The sequence below is a fragment of the Carassius carassius genome, chromosome 40 (assembly GCF_963082965.1).
Source record: "Carassius carassius chromosome 40, fCarCar2.1, whole genome shotgun sequence".
In the NCBI taxonomy this organism is placed as follows: Eukaryota; Metazoa; Chordata; class Actinopteri; order Cypriniformes; family Cyprinidae; genus Carassius; species Carassius carassius.
Window position 1 is genome coordinate 16,179,404 of NC_081794.1, and position 15,127 is coordinate 16,194,530.

A 15,127-nucleotide genomic window follows, 5' to 3' on the forward strand; every position below is an offset into this window, starting at 1 on the left:
CTATATAAAAAAAAAAAAAAAAGAAAAAAAAAGACAAGAAAAGAAAAATTATATTTCTATTTTCTATATCGCCCACCCCTAACTCAAATGAATTATGGCTATAACCATATAACCAAAATCAGTCAGAACATTGAAATAAGAGATTAAAATCAGATCAGACCCAGAAGGAATAAGCTCTGATAAAGGATTTCTGTTAATTGTTGTTATATCTTTATAGAATTTTAATGTTTTGTGTAACAAAATGGTTTCTGTGTTTTTTTTTGAATGTAGTAATAATAATGCAAAAATCTACACTTCAAATCAACATTTAAAACAATAAAACATATAAACTTTGACAAAAAAGGAGTCTTTGAGAATGCCTTAATATACATTTAAATCCACAACCTAATAAAAGTAAACAATTATGTATAAAAACAATTAGGGAAATCACAAGCCTCTCTATAGAGTCCTGTACAGGAATATAGTTGTTACACTATACAGTTCTTTTTTTTCTTTTTGTTCTCACCAGGAGGTGCTATTCTGCCCTCAAAAATTTGGATTTTAAACGCCTCATCTCCATTTTAATGAAAAACTGAAAAACTGCATTAATTGAAAATAATTGTAAAAAAGTTTAAAAAAAAAAAAATTATTATTATAATTTCCTAAATGTTTAATTATTTGTGGGTTACATTTCAAAGATGTGTTACTTAGATGTACTTAGATGTCCAAACTTTTAACTGGTACTGTAACAAAAGTTAATGGTATATCTGTCATTTTGTGTGGTTTTGTTTACTCTCTTACCTTTATATGTGGTTTGGACAGTAGCTTGACAAGCTCTCTGATCTCATTACTTGCACTTCGTCCTTGAAGTTCCTCCGTCAACTGACAGAAACAGACAAGAAGAATAGCAAGAGAGAGAGAAACAGAAACCAGAGAGCAAGAGAAAATGAGCATCGATAACATCCGTGAACACATGCATTGGTCATACAGACATAAACACATATATTATGAATAATTGGAGTATAAATGTCTCCCTTGCGGCAGGTAGCAGGTGGAGAGTGTGTGTATGTTTAAGAGATTGAGAGATTTATAGCAGCGCAGATGCACACTAAATGAGGCACAGAGACACGTTGCTGTTTCTCGGAGCGAGGAAAGAGACACAGAGAGATGGGCTTGTTCCCCAGATCTATTTGAAGTGTTACTCCTGAGCCACAACCTTATTATTGACCCCACTCACTCTGGTTCTGGGTGTATATGTGGAGCGAGTCTGCTAAAATGCTGTAATCAGTGTTGAAAGAATCGCTCCCTTAGGATGTCAGTAGACTTTTCCAGTAACCAACCAAATGGGAGGTGAGGTTCAACTGAGTAATGGTGACTGTGACCTTTAGTGAGATGTGTACAATAGATACATACAGTACCATCCACTGGCGCTGATGTCATAGCAAGCAGATGTCACATATGGAGAAAAACAGCTTGTGCAGATTTGAGATCAGTCTTTTATGACTATAGTATTTGGATTCTTTGTGCATGCTTAAAAATGTAAGAATATTTGTTAAGTCTATAAATCGAATTTTTTAATATCTAATAATCATTTTTACCATGAACCTCACAAATGCTGGCAAATCCAGCTGTACCCTGCATAAAAACGTGTAGTATGGGCATGACGGTCCATCTGTGTGAATTGGATGTGGACAGGACAGTTGTGCTGTTACTGGACAAGCTTAAAAGATTCATTTTAAATGCTTGATTTCAAATTATGCTGCACTATTTCCAGTTTTCCACTATGTCATATTCGTATCATATTTGTGTACTGTATGTAAAAACAAGTTTTCTGGTCATTGAGAAAATATGATTCCCAGTTCACAGACTTACCAGATTACTGAGTGCACTGTTTATTCAGTTGCATTTTACCCATGTTTTTACCAGTTTATTTATCAGTGAAAAATACTATTATAGAATAAAAAAAAAGTTGCTGTTTAAAGTTTGAATCTATTTAGTTTCCGGTTTATTCCTAACCATAATAGTTTTTTTCAATTAATTAATTAATTATTTTTTCCTAATTAACATAGTGAATATTATATATCAGGGGTGGTGAACTCCAGTCCTGGAGAGCCGCAGCCCTGCAGAGTTCAGCTCCAACCCTAATTAATCCTCACCTACCTGTAGTTTTCTAGTACCTCTTCAGACCTTGATTAGCCTGTTCAGGTGTGTTTGATTAGGGTTGAAGCGAAACTGCGGCTCCGGCAGGACTGCGGCTCTCTAGGAACAACATTTGCCACTTCTGTTATATATATATTATTAACAAACGTCACTGCAGCAATTGTTACGTGTCTATTTAAACTGTATTATTATATATTGGATTTATATTTTAAAAATCCATATCAGATAACCAGTACAAAATATCCATGCCTCATTATTTTAAAGAAAACACCACGAAAACTAAAAGATTAAATTTATAAAACAATATATTGTTTAAGATTAATTTCAAAAGCAATTGCAATGAGACATTAAAGGTACAGGTTGTAGGACCTGCCACTAGAGGGCACTACCAAAACAATAACAATCGCGTGGTTTGATGACGCTAAGAAGGAGCGTGGACTGATGGGATTTGTTGTCTTTGACCCAACTGCTGACGGCCATCAATCAGACGGAAAGATAAATCATGGATTTAACACGAGTTCAACGATTTGCGAGAGTAGATTACATACAAAGTCAATGCAAAGATGCGATCAGACTATGGATCAGACGCGTCCTCGCGCAGGTCTAGATACGCAATGCCCCGCGTTTGGCATGTATGCACCATAATACTAATCTTGCTGATCGTTATAATAGCATATGTTTTCTGCAAAGATACGAATCAAAACAACTCACCTGTCGAGTAAAACACATGCGAGATCGGCATCTCTTTCTAGTTGAAGTTTGTCGCGAAGCTACTTACGCATTTGTCCACGACACTGTTGTCATGTGGTTTCTACGTCAGTAAAGGCGGTAACAAAGGGTAACTAACGTCATTGACAGGCGACTGCACTGCACCCTGTGTCACTGTTAAGAATGGGAATTTTCTCAATGTACAAGTAATTGAAAACATTCAAGATATTGTTAGTAATCAGCTGGACAACATGTATAACACTAGCCTAGTGGTTTTTGGATATTTTACTGCAAATATCTTACAAAGTGTACCTTTAAGTGCCATTAAGTGTCTAAAGACTGGAAACTATTTACTGACAATTGTGTTTTAGAGATTAATCACCCAAAATTTAATCTCTTTCAAAACAGTCTCTTGATTTTTGATAATATGTCCCAAAAATTGCGGACAAATATTTATTGCAAATCAGAATTTCATACAAAGTTTCCTGTTTTTGTCTTAGAACAAACAAAATCGTTTGGAAAGCTGCAATTTTATTAAATTCTTTGGCAATAGATGATCATCTAAAATAACTCTAGAAGCAGTTTCTATTAATCAATCAGGGACATAGTTTCGCTGCTCTGGTGTAATCTGACAGTTGTTATGCATTTGCTTGACTGGCGTCTCCAGAACAGACTTCTGCATCTGAGAGGTATGAGCAGAGTGGAGTATCATTCAGCAGGTTCTGTAGCGCTCCATTTTTCCACAGTCTAATGGAAGACACCCGGGAGACGATGAGGACTGTAATGATTGTTTTTATTCAGACTGAGACCTGCTTGTGGAAGTAGCATTCTTTACTGCCTACATGTGGCCAGAATGAGAACTGCACACCTGCTGCTAAACTTCACACTGTTGTTTGTATTTTATCTCTGCTAAAGCTTTCTGTGGCAATGTGTGTGTGAGGTGCTTGCCTGCTGCGTCAGTGCTAGACAGCATCTTGGGCCAGGCGGGGTTAAAATGGCGTTTTATGCTACATTATAAATTAAAGCTCCATTAGAGAAACTTTACACTTGAATGAGCGGTGGCGGCAAACCCACTACAGCGTTCAAAACAACAGCGCGCCGTATATACCTCACAGTAATGGATGAAAACGATACGTATGAAAAAACACATGAGGGGGCTCCGAGTAATTTGGTTGCTTTGGCTGTTCGACCCTTTGATTGACCTCATCCGCACGCACACGCAGATATCGGGTTCTTCGTGTGTGGGACCTTCAGGGACACCGAAGGAAAGTGTAAATCTGAGGGGCGGATCTGAGCTGCAGGTTGAGAAGTTTCCGTAACGGAAGTCGAGTTTTATGGAAACAGAATCTGGGTAGTTGCCACCGCCCACTGAGACATAAGTGAACAGGAAACCGACATGTATCAAAGCTGATTAGCTTTTCTAGGATGTAGATTTGAGCACAAAACAGTTTAAACAGAAGTTGCATCTTTTATTGCAAAAATGCTTTGAATATCCAGACTATTCCAAAGTGCATTTTTGCCCATTATAAAGTCAGTGATGACCCGAGATGCTCTTCTCTGAATCGCCTTTGTGTTCTTTCCTTTTGTCTTTCCTCTCTGTGATCATATCCAGAGTAAACTCTTCAAAGTTTACATAGGTTTGTGTGTGCGTGTATGTCTATGCGGCCATGTTGATATAGTAGTCAGTTTACATTATGCAAGCCGTTGAGAGTTTACACGTTGAGTGTTTTATAATACTGATGACTAATGTCTTATGCAGACACACACAATACTCCACGCCTCATCTCGCACTCTCATCTGCAGCCCATCTACTTGTGTTCTCTGCCCCAGACATCCATCCATCTTTTTTCTTTCCTTTAATGACAAGTTCCTCCTGGAGTCAGCCTTAAGCTAGACATGCTGGGAGACGTCTGTGTATGTGTTTTCACAGGCACACGTTGTGCATGTGTGCGTGTGTTTATTCATGTAGAAGTGTGTAAAGTTTATGAGCATAAAAGTGTTTTGGTTTTTAACAGGAAGTGTGTGCATGTGGTTCACTTACGTCTTGAGCCAGTGAGCCGGCGCTGTCCAGTACTGGAGTTGGAGCACGGTCTTCATAACACTGTAACTTCTCATGGATCTAATAGGCAGTGAAACAGGATACAGAGTGATCACTTAAAGTCATTGTGGAATCTAAACTGACCTAGTTTACTTTACTAATATTTACTTTCCAATGTGCACTTTCCAATGTTCCTGGTCTTATTGGGAACTATTCATTTTTACCTAAATAAACAATGTAATTTTTAACAATCTTTTAACAAATTCTGACAACAAATGACTTTTCCACTCACATCACACGGATATTGGACAATGTTAACCAATAGTTAAATGAAGGACTTACCATTGAAATTCTATATGAAACTGTTAAGCCAATAATTATTTTAATGGTTTGGTCAATAAACAGATGGACAATGTTAGAATTCTATATAATTTTTCCTAAATATATTAAAATAAAACACTGAAAACAATTTCAGTTTTATTAAATTTAGACATTACAACATTATAATGTGCAGCATGAAAATCTGATACTGATATAAGATTACATTTAGAAGTATTATTAAATTCATGATTTATTATTCAATTATATAAACTCTTTTTTTTTAAGTTTAACCAAGGTAAGGTAATAGTTCACAAAGATCATTTAAAATGTATAAGCAGTACAAATAAGCATGCACAAAGAAAACATCCAACATAAAATGTACAGAGAAAAAAATAATACAAATAGAATAAAAATAAGCATCTCTAAAGCCAAATAACAATTTCTTCATGATGCAATGGATACAACCCATCCAACTTTATGTATTTTTAACTGAATATCCTGTATGTATGATGTAGACATCATAAGCAGGTTCAACACAGACGATTAACATACAAAAAAAGAGAATATGTAGTAGGATCAAAGTATTCTGACAAAAACTAAAAAGCAAAGACTGTTTTCTGACATGTTTTTAACAGCTGTGTATTGCATTGGTTGTGTTATATTCTTGCTGAAATTGTGGTACCAGGACAACATCATGGTTGGGAGCCATGCAGAAGCTACCAGCACGTTTAGACTGGAATTGGTCCTGTGAAATATTATGTAACAGCAAACAGCAGTGAAAGAGAAATTCAACTGCTACCAAGGGGACTAAATATTTATCAAGACGAGACAAACGACTCTGCCACCGGCTGGTTGTCATAGTGAAGTGGAGAGGGAAGGGAATGCTATGAGCTTGGATCAACTGGGTCCAAGAGAGCCAAAGATGCAGTTTTTCTGGATCTCCTTCTGCAGAGCCGTTTGTGATGTGGCGAAGCTTGGACGTGGTAAGAACTGTTGCCGGGGCCCGTGACGAACAATCTGTGCTTTCTTCATCACTACGTTTGCAACCCTCAACACCTACTGAACTCTGAACGGGGTCACTGTCTGTTACTACAGCAGCGGTGTAGAAGTGGAATCTCTCGCACACCGGCAAACATGCTCGCAGGCGAAGAAAAGAGACATAATATTTCTTATCCACTCAGACACACACAGACTCAAACACACTTGGTGGAGGAGGAATGGAATGTGGGATCTGGTGTAGGATGGAACGTAACTATCCATCTGTTTAGGCCGTCTGAGCCGTGGCGGAGCGGTTTTGCTCTGTACAGTTTAGATTCCATCAGAGGCTGAGTGAGATTCAATGCTTTTATTTACACCCCGGGCCGTTCTCCAGATACCTGCCTGTCCACACAGGAGCGCCAGGGAGCAGACATTTAAAATCCATTACAGAGCCCTTACACTGATCATAGCTCACGTTCCACAGTAATGAGAGAGGGCAGGAAATGAGAGCAATGAATCAGAGTAATACCTTCAATCATTAGTGAACAATTATTCCACTACATCACAGAGACCTTGCAGACCGATAAACAATCGCTTCATTTTGCAGACTTGAAAATTGCACAGTAGGATGAAAAACAATGTGAATCGGTCATGGCTGTTAGGCTAGTTGAGTCAATTAGTGTGGTTTCTCCTCACTGAACTGACCACATATAGCTTCAATATTTTTATGCTTTAAAAAAGATGGATTTAGAGACCGCAATATATAATTCAAAACTAATACAACTAAATACAAGTTAAAACTGCTTCGAGGTCCTTGCAAATGGTAGCATTCTGTCCAACTATTTTGGATTGGAATAAAGCATCTGATGTGAACACCCTTTAAAATGCAACATTTAGGGATTCCTTTGACTAGCCATCATAAATCTCCAGCTGGACACTTTAGTAATAAGTATTAAAGCACATGAATAAACAAAGTGATGCTTCGGTAAACACACTATATTTTGTGGTCAAGGTTCAGATCACATGCTACGATGGAGCCGTGTCTAAATCCTCTTGGACCAGACGTTCAATACCCACAGGCCCTTGAAAAAACATGAGTGGAGAACATAAGCAGGTGAGAGAAACGGCAGCCAGTCTGGCCTCCGGGTCCTCCAAGAGCATTCTGCAGCCAAACAAACACAGCTTTAAACACAATTACACTGAACGTTGACAGATATGGAGGAGAGGAAATTTGATGTGGAATTCAAGGAATTTGACAAAGGAGAGAAAAAAAAATGGGCAAAGAAGAGGGAGATGAGTATAGAAATCATCAAACAAAAAGGCTCAGTTAATGAGATGCCTTGCTGGGTACTACCTACATAAGCAGCCGCCTTCTAAGACAGCATTCTAGATGGAAGGAAACCTTATTTTAGACTGATTTGGAAAACTTACACTAACGTTACAATAGTTTGGGGTTAGTTCAAAGTTTTTGATATGCTTATCCACTGTAAAAATAGCAATACTGTTAAATTTTACATTATTAAAATCTTAATATAATTTAAAATGTAATGTATTCCTTTATAGAAAAGCTGAATTTAAAGTAGCCATTTGTCCATTCTTCAGTGTCACATGAAATCCTCCTAATATGGTTAATTGGTGCTCATAAACATTTAGGTTTTTTTTTTTAAGTGAATGTGACGTGGCCAAGAATTGTAGGGCTGTGCAATTATTTGTATTCAATTGTCATGATTCGACTGTGATGGTGATTTACCACTAATCACGGGACCGGCTTTACTGACAAGATGCGCATGACAATCACATGCGATTAATATCACAGCCTTAAAGTATGGTGACCAATACTCAGAATTATTGCTCTGCATTAATCCCATCCTAAGTGCACACTCCACACACACAGCAGTGAACACACACACACACACACACACACACACCATGAACACACAGCCGGAGCAGTGGGCAGCAATTTTTTGCTGCGGTGCCCGGGGAGGAGTTGGGGGTTCGGTGCCTTGCTCAAGGGCACCTCAGTCATGGTATTGAAGGCGGGAGAGAGCGCTGTACATTCACTCCCCCTCCTACAATCCCTGCCGGTTCAGAGACCTTTGGGTTACGAGTCCGACTCTAACCATTATGCCACGACTTCCTCACAATATGATCAATGTTGAAAACATTTTTGTCTGTTAATGTTATAAATGTCTTTACTACCACTGTAATAATATTTTATTTTATTTTTTTTTAAATATATGGTCCCATGATGATGGTGCAACAAAAATGCTACAGTAAAAACCTATAAAATTATTTGAGAGCAAGTTCACTTACTATACAGTATATGGTAAACTGTAATGAGACATTGTCATTTTACAATAAAATTTATTGTCCAATTTACAGTTTTGAGAAGTGAATAAGAACAGGCCATTTTATAAATGACAGTGAAACGGCATAAATTGGCATTCCCAGAATTCCATGTGTGACATATCACATTTGTGTCCATATTCACGTTTTTTGTTTTCAATTGTCATCCCATAACCCAGATTTACGTTAAATATGAATTTAGCAGTTTTAAAATAATCCATGAAATAATCAATTTAAAAGCCATTATTTACTAGTGGACCGACCAAAGCAGAACTACACAAGCCAAGCAGCGGCACACACTCCAACAGATGTATATTCAAACTTGATCGGAAAACAGGACGTTATAGCATTTATGGGACAAGGTAAACTGAAAATGCTAAACTTCTAACCATAGAAAGTGACAGTCTGCATGGCCCTTAGCCAGAGCAATGTTCCATCATGGACACTGACGGCCATGCAGTCCAACTAATACAACAATAACTGAACAGTTTCATGAAGTATATACTTTCATTCATTTCAACGCTGTAGTGCTTGCAGCAGCATGATGGTAAGTTTTTAGTCCTGCCACCTCACAGCAAGATGTTTTTTCTTTAATACAATGACATGCACATTTGACAAATTAAGCATTCTAAATCGTCCATATTTGAATGCGTGTTTTGCAAATATTGCATGCTGGGATACATTCCAGTACTTTCAGACCCTTTTCCACATGTTCTGCTTTTTCTAGTTTCAAAAGTCTCTAGGGTTTCTCTCAAACACTCCAAATAAATGCACATTCTGATCAGATAACATATAATGCTTGTATGACATATGCGTGTGTTTGTGAAAGCTGATGGGTGGCTTTTGGGGAGTTTGAGGTTGCAAAAGAATGTTTGCTTTTCTCATCTCTATTCAAAATTTTCTTTGTAAAGCAATTTGAATCAACTGGTGTGTGGTTCAAACTGGTTCAGGCAGAGGTCTGTTTCAACCTGGACAGCAGTGCAGCTTTGCACTCTTAAAAACAGACTAGGCATTTCTAAGACTAAATATAAAACTAAAATGATTGACCTTAAAATTACAAAGAAGAATATTAAACCATTAGTATGTGCATAGATCTGTATTATAATGAGCTAAAACTTATATTTACAGATTACTTTTTATAATTTTATATGAATTTGTACTTAAAATATGTATACAGTAATTATTCTGTATAAAAAGGAAAATTACTCTAAATTGTCATTAATGGTATAAAAGTTGTGAACTTACAGACAATGCTTAGAAATTTACAGTTTTGAATAGAATTTAAAATATTAGAAAAATACTGTAAAAGAAAAAATGTTTTTATATAATAAAAAAAAAAAAAAAAAAATAAAAAAAAAAAAATATATATATATATATATACACACACACAAATACATACATATATACAGTACAGACCAAAAGTTTGGACACACCTCATTCAAAGAGTTTTCTTTATTTTCATGACTATGAAAATTGTAGATTCACACTGAAGGCATCAAAACTATGAATTAACACATGTGGAATTATATATATATATATTTATTTTATTTTTTTAAACTGTGTATTTACCTCAGCTTAAAAGCTGTTTTTGATGAGCTTTGATCTTACATGTGGCTCTCATTACCACCAGTGTTTTTATGGTATTTGTCAATATATTGTAAATATAGTAATATAGTACTTCAGTAGATTGGTATATTAGCATATAAGTTAAGGAAAAAGGTTTTATTTTTTACATTTTTTTTTACTGTAAATATCTGTACAATCCATAGGGCTACCAAAAAAACAACAATGTTGCTACAAGACAGAAATCATAGAGAAATATGGGACTGCAGCTCTTTTTTACACCGGTATTAAGATGCATTTTTGTCGATAATATCACAAGTGGACATATTCTTAATCATTATGGGATGGGTTTTTGAAGCACGCTAGCCAAATGGGATTAAAATTCTGCCGGCCGAAATTAAGTTTGGAAGGTATACTTTTGCAAAAGCTGCTGTTCTCTGTATTGTTTTCTGTTGTCTCCTTTCCATTCATATGTAAATTGCACATGCTTATGCAATATTAGATCTACAGATCAGAAAAGGGCCACACATGGACCTTAACCAATTGGTTGAAAGTGTTCAAAAGAGATGGATTAAAAATCTTAACACCACATGTAAACAGGGCCAGAGAGAGAGCTGTAAGGCAATGGTATGCATTTGCAGTATAGTATTTCTGCTCTGGGCTAGTGCTAACATTCATAAAGTTGAAATGACATTGACCTCTTCTCTTCCGCTTGTCTCAAAGTGACCAGAGAAGCTGGATCATGTAACTTTGACGGTCAGATGCATGGCCCAAAACCGCACCAGCGGCCCTACTGCACCTCATCACCTCACGCTTAAACTGATCACAGACCTTCAGAGAGCAAGACAGGAAAAGCCTGCAGACAGATGGGCTTGACTGTGAGATGCCTGTCAAAGAGGGATGTTTACACAAACCCCACCATCCAGGACGGGTGCGACACATACCTTTTTAACTCATCTTTATGAAAAGTACAAAAAATACACTGGTTAATGTTCTGGGTAAAAGGTACATGTCAGAACTTAAACTTCAATAAGATTACCATTTAAACCTGTATATCTGTTCCAGAAATGAAATGCAAACATCTTTGCAATGATGTGTGGCAATCCCCATTTCTAATATCTAGTTTCATAACTCATAAAACAGAAGAAATGGCACTATTTTATGGTACGTGCGGCACTTGAATGTACTAATTTAGATTTATGAAAGCTACAGCATTGTGAACACAGCAGAAAGATCCGAAATTGGGAGACCACATTTTCCTTATGAAAGAAGAAGAAAAAAGGTGCCTGTCATGTAAAAGCAGTATATGATCTCACATTGGCTTGTATGAGAAATGCTCCGACATTCCTCAGATGAGGTCTTGCCCTTGCCCCTTGTGTCTGCAACCAAGCACTAGTGCTCTAATTGTGAGTTTAATGTAAGACGTCAGTGGCTTTATGGATTAAACATATACTACATATGTCTGCATTCCATCCCAAGCACATTCAGTATTTCTGACAAACGCACATGTGCGTGCACATAAAAAAATACACACTCTCACTCAAGCATGTGTGTATGTGTGCATAGAGATATGCATTTGTTTACTCTGGAGCTTGCCGAGTCCAGACACTGAATGCTGAAGGCTTGTATTACTCTGGGAATTTATTTTGGATGCAGAATACGGATTATAAAGAATCGGAATCAGACACCAGCTGCTCTTTAAGAGACTTCACAAACATTAATACGGTGGCTCGGTGTTAAGTAGGAAAATGTATAGCCAGAACTGCCAGTGACTGGGTCTCCAACAAATACATTTTCAGCGTCTCAGATTCAGCAGTAGGGCAGATATATCCGTCTGTGCTATAAACTGATAAGTAGATAAGTGTGAGATTTAAACTGCCTGACTCTAACCGTATTAAAGCTTTCTATATAGAGTAGAACCATTTATTTATTTATTTTTTGACTGGGTTTGCCAAGGTCAAATGAAATGAGGAAAATAAAAAAAAGTAAGAAAAAAATCAGCAAAAACCATAACTACATGCCAAAGTTCTCAGGTAGCCCTTTTCCCCATGTTTCCATAGACCTCACAGCGGACTCTGATAAGCTGTTACTATAAAAAAAATCCACACAAAAAAATCCACATATAAAAGTGTAAAATAGTGTAATAGCAATAAAATAAAAAATAAATCTGATCTAACTTTATAGTAAAGACTTAAAACTTCTTGGCAAAGAACAGGTTTACCTTTCACTAGAATTATTTTATAGGAAAATCTCTCTCGTCTTATATAGACACACATGCACCTAACCAAGGTGGAAATTACAGGTTGTGTCAAATTTCCTGTAAGTCTCTTTGGAGTGGCAACTTGGCAGAGGAACAGAGTGCAGCTGGACAAGTGTGAAAACCTGCTTTAATTGCATAGAGAGAAGAGAGCAGAGGTCTTTGGCTCAGACTGTGGTTCGCTGTCCTGCCAATCAGAAGTCCTCTGCCTCTGCAGGTAGACGGTTATGTAGAGCACTTCTAAAGCACAGGCCAGCTCAGTCCACAGCACTTAAAATCCAGGGTACAATGGGACACATTACTAGTGAACTTAATGTATTATGAATGGGCCCAAGTACCATAGTATCAATGACATGAGTAACTGACTATTAAAACACTGTGCGCAAAAAAAAACAAAAAACAAACAAACAAACAACCGGAGGGGTAGAAAAATGGACAAGTCAAAAGAATTGAAAGAAAAAAAAGCAATCTGAAATCTGATAAGCACAGGCACCGCACAACCTGACTAAACTGATTTCCTACAAGTGGTATTCAATATAAATCTCTAATTAAACAACACAATGTACAATCACAGATGTGTGTTACGACACATCACTGGACACACACACACAAACACACACTCACCTTGACCAATGAATGTAGACTCCTCTCCCCAAACATAGCGTGTAGAAAAGAGCGGTCATCTGCGCTCTCAACATGAGGCTGCAGCTGAGACGGCAGTACAGACAACAGCTCATACAGACCTGCAGAGGAAATACAGGAAACACATTACACACCCAGACACACACAACCAATACCCAAAGAGAAAATATAGACAGATAAAAACAAGACCCAGAAAATCTGAATTAACACAGACAGACACCTGAGGCATGACCAATAGGCTATAAAGATTATTCTTCAGTGAAACCTTCTAACGTGATGTGACATTATTACAGCTATCAAACATCAGTACACTAATAAAATAACAATGACAACATCATGGTTTACTTTAGCTTGCCCAATGGGTCAAACTGAGGGTTGTAAAAACGCTCCTCTCCCAGGCTGTATCTCACTTCCTCCCTTTGTTGGCTACTGCCTGTTTTTCTAGGAATCACAACTGGAACTGTGAATCAAATCCCTAAAGTTGTATTAGTATGTCTGTGATGTTTACCAAGCATAAACACACCATAATATCTTTGACATGTTTATATACATGTAAAAAACACACAGAAAATTAGAGGTTGACCAATATGGTTTTTATGACCGCCGATTCAGATACCGATATATCCTGGAAAACCGGTGGGGGGGGTGGGGGGGGGGTGACGATAGTCGGTATAAAGCAGATTTTTTTTATTTAATAAGTATTAATTAGGACTGGTAAGCGATTACAATTTTTTATCTAATTAATTACATGATGTGGTGATTAATTAATCAAATTAATCGCACATCAAATTTTGAAAAATTACTCCCAAAAGATAATTTAAAGTCATTGTTGTGTAAAGCATCAAACAGGCATTACAAAAAGTAGGTTTAGCAAGAAATATTTTGTTTGATAAAACTGATTACATACAGTATAGCCTACTGTTTTGGACCATGTGAGTAAATGATGACAGAATTGTAATTTTTGGTTGGGTGAACTATAACTTTAATAATTAATTTTCTTAATTGTATGATTATTACTATGAAAATAGGAAATTATTTCTTTAATGAAATGATACTCTAAATAATAAACTAAAACTGCCAGTAGGTGGTGGTAAATGTCTTAATGATTAAGTCATCGAGTCATTATTCATTCATTTGATTCGTTCAAATGGCTGATTCATTCAGGAGTGAAGAAAATGGTTCTTTATGAATGGTTCATTGAATCATTAGGCTTGTTCGACTTGAAGCGGGTCATCACCATCAGACTGATCGGTGTGTGACATCAAAGAACAGCAAGAGCTTTAGAGAGCAGACGACTCCTTGTGCTTTTGAATCACTCTCGCGGTACTTTGATGTTATACACCGATTGGTCTGTGCAGCCACTTCAAAGCCAATGCATATGCCAATGGTTCAACAAATTCGTTCAAAGCATGGATTAAGAAATTAAAACATAACGCTGTGGGTTGCTCGGAGATGAACAGTTCTGCTTTGTCTTCTTGTTGGCAAAACTGAGCAAAACAGACAACATTGTGTCTAAAATAACACAATATTAACTACTTAACTTCTTAATGAACTGTTGTATAAGATGTATCACATTTGCACTCATGTGATATTGCACTTAGCCTACTTCTCATGTGATATTTTTTTACTATCACAAATCTCAAACGGGCATTTTGACCCATATCTTGAATTTTAGGGATATCCTCTAGGCTCCATCACGCAGCAAGTTGTTGCTCTGCCTCATATTAGTCATCAGTCGACTGTATGAAATGGCAGATGACCCACAGAGGTATGGGGCGGGGCAAGAGTGTCAAATGAATAATTTTGAACATGAATGTTTAGAGCCAATTTGAATTTCATAATGATTCATCAGCGTTCCATTCTCAGAATCACTTAAAAGTGTATTAACAAACTTTCTCTAATACTTTACTGATGCCTTTGTTAAATTGTTTTCATAAAATTTTGTTCACCCCAGCAAAATTCCTTGAGGGTCAAAGAGGTTAAATAATTTTGATTGCAACTGTACATAAATGCATACATACATACATACATACATACATGTAGCATCAACATTCACAAACCACTGTCCACTGTTATTTTTAATAGAAAAGAATGCAACACGCTCATAATCATGATTTAATAAGTTGGAAATAGGA

At 36.9% G+C, this 15,127-nt stretch overlaps 1 protein-coding gene across 3 annotated transcripts in view; it reads right to left on the bottom strand.

Annotated features, from left to right (window-relative positions):
• The window catches only part of LOC132122219 (MAGUK p55 subfamily member 7), a 159,255-nt gene that overhangs the window by 71,392 nt on the left and 72,736 nt on the right, over nt 1-15,127 (bottom strand). For all 3 annotated transcript variants that reach the window (XM_059532213.1, XM_059532215.1, XM_059532214.1), the window contains 3 exons: nt 12,975-13,093; nt 4,889-4,966; nt 781-861 (listed from right to left, as the gene is read on the bottom strand). In XM_059532213.1, coding sequence (XP_059388196.1) covers nt 781-861; nt 4,889-4,966; nt 12,975-13,093 — 278 coding nt within the window. The remainder of the gene's footprint in view (nt 1-780; nt 862-4,888; nt 4,967-12,974; nt 13,094-15,127) is intronic.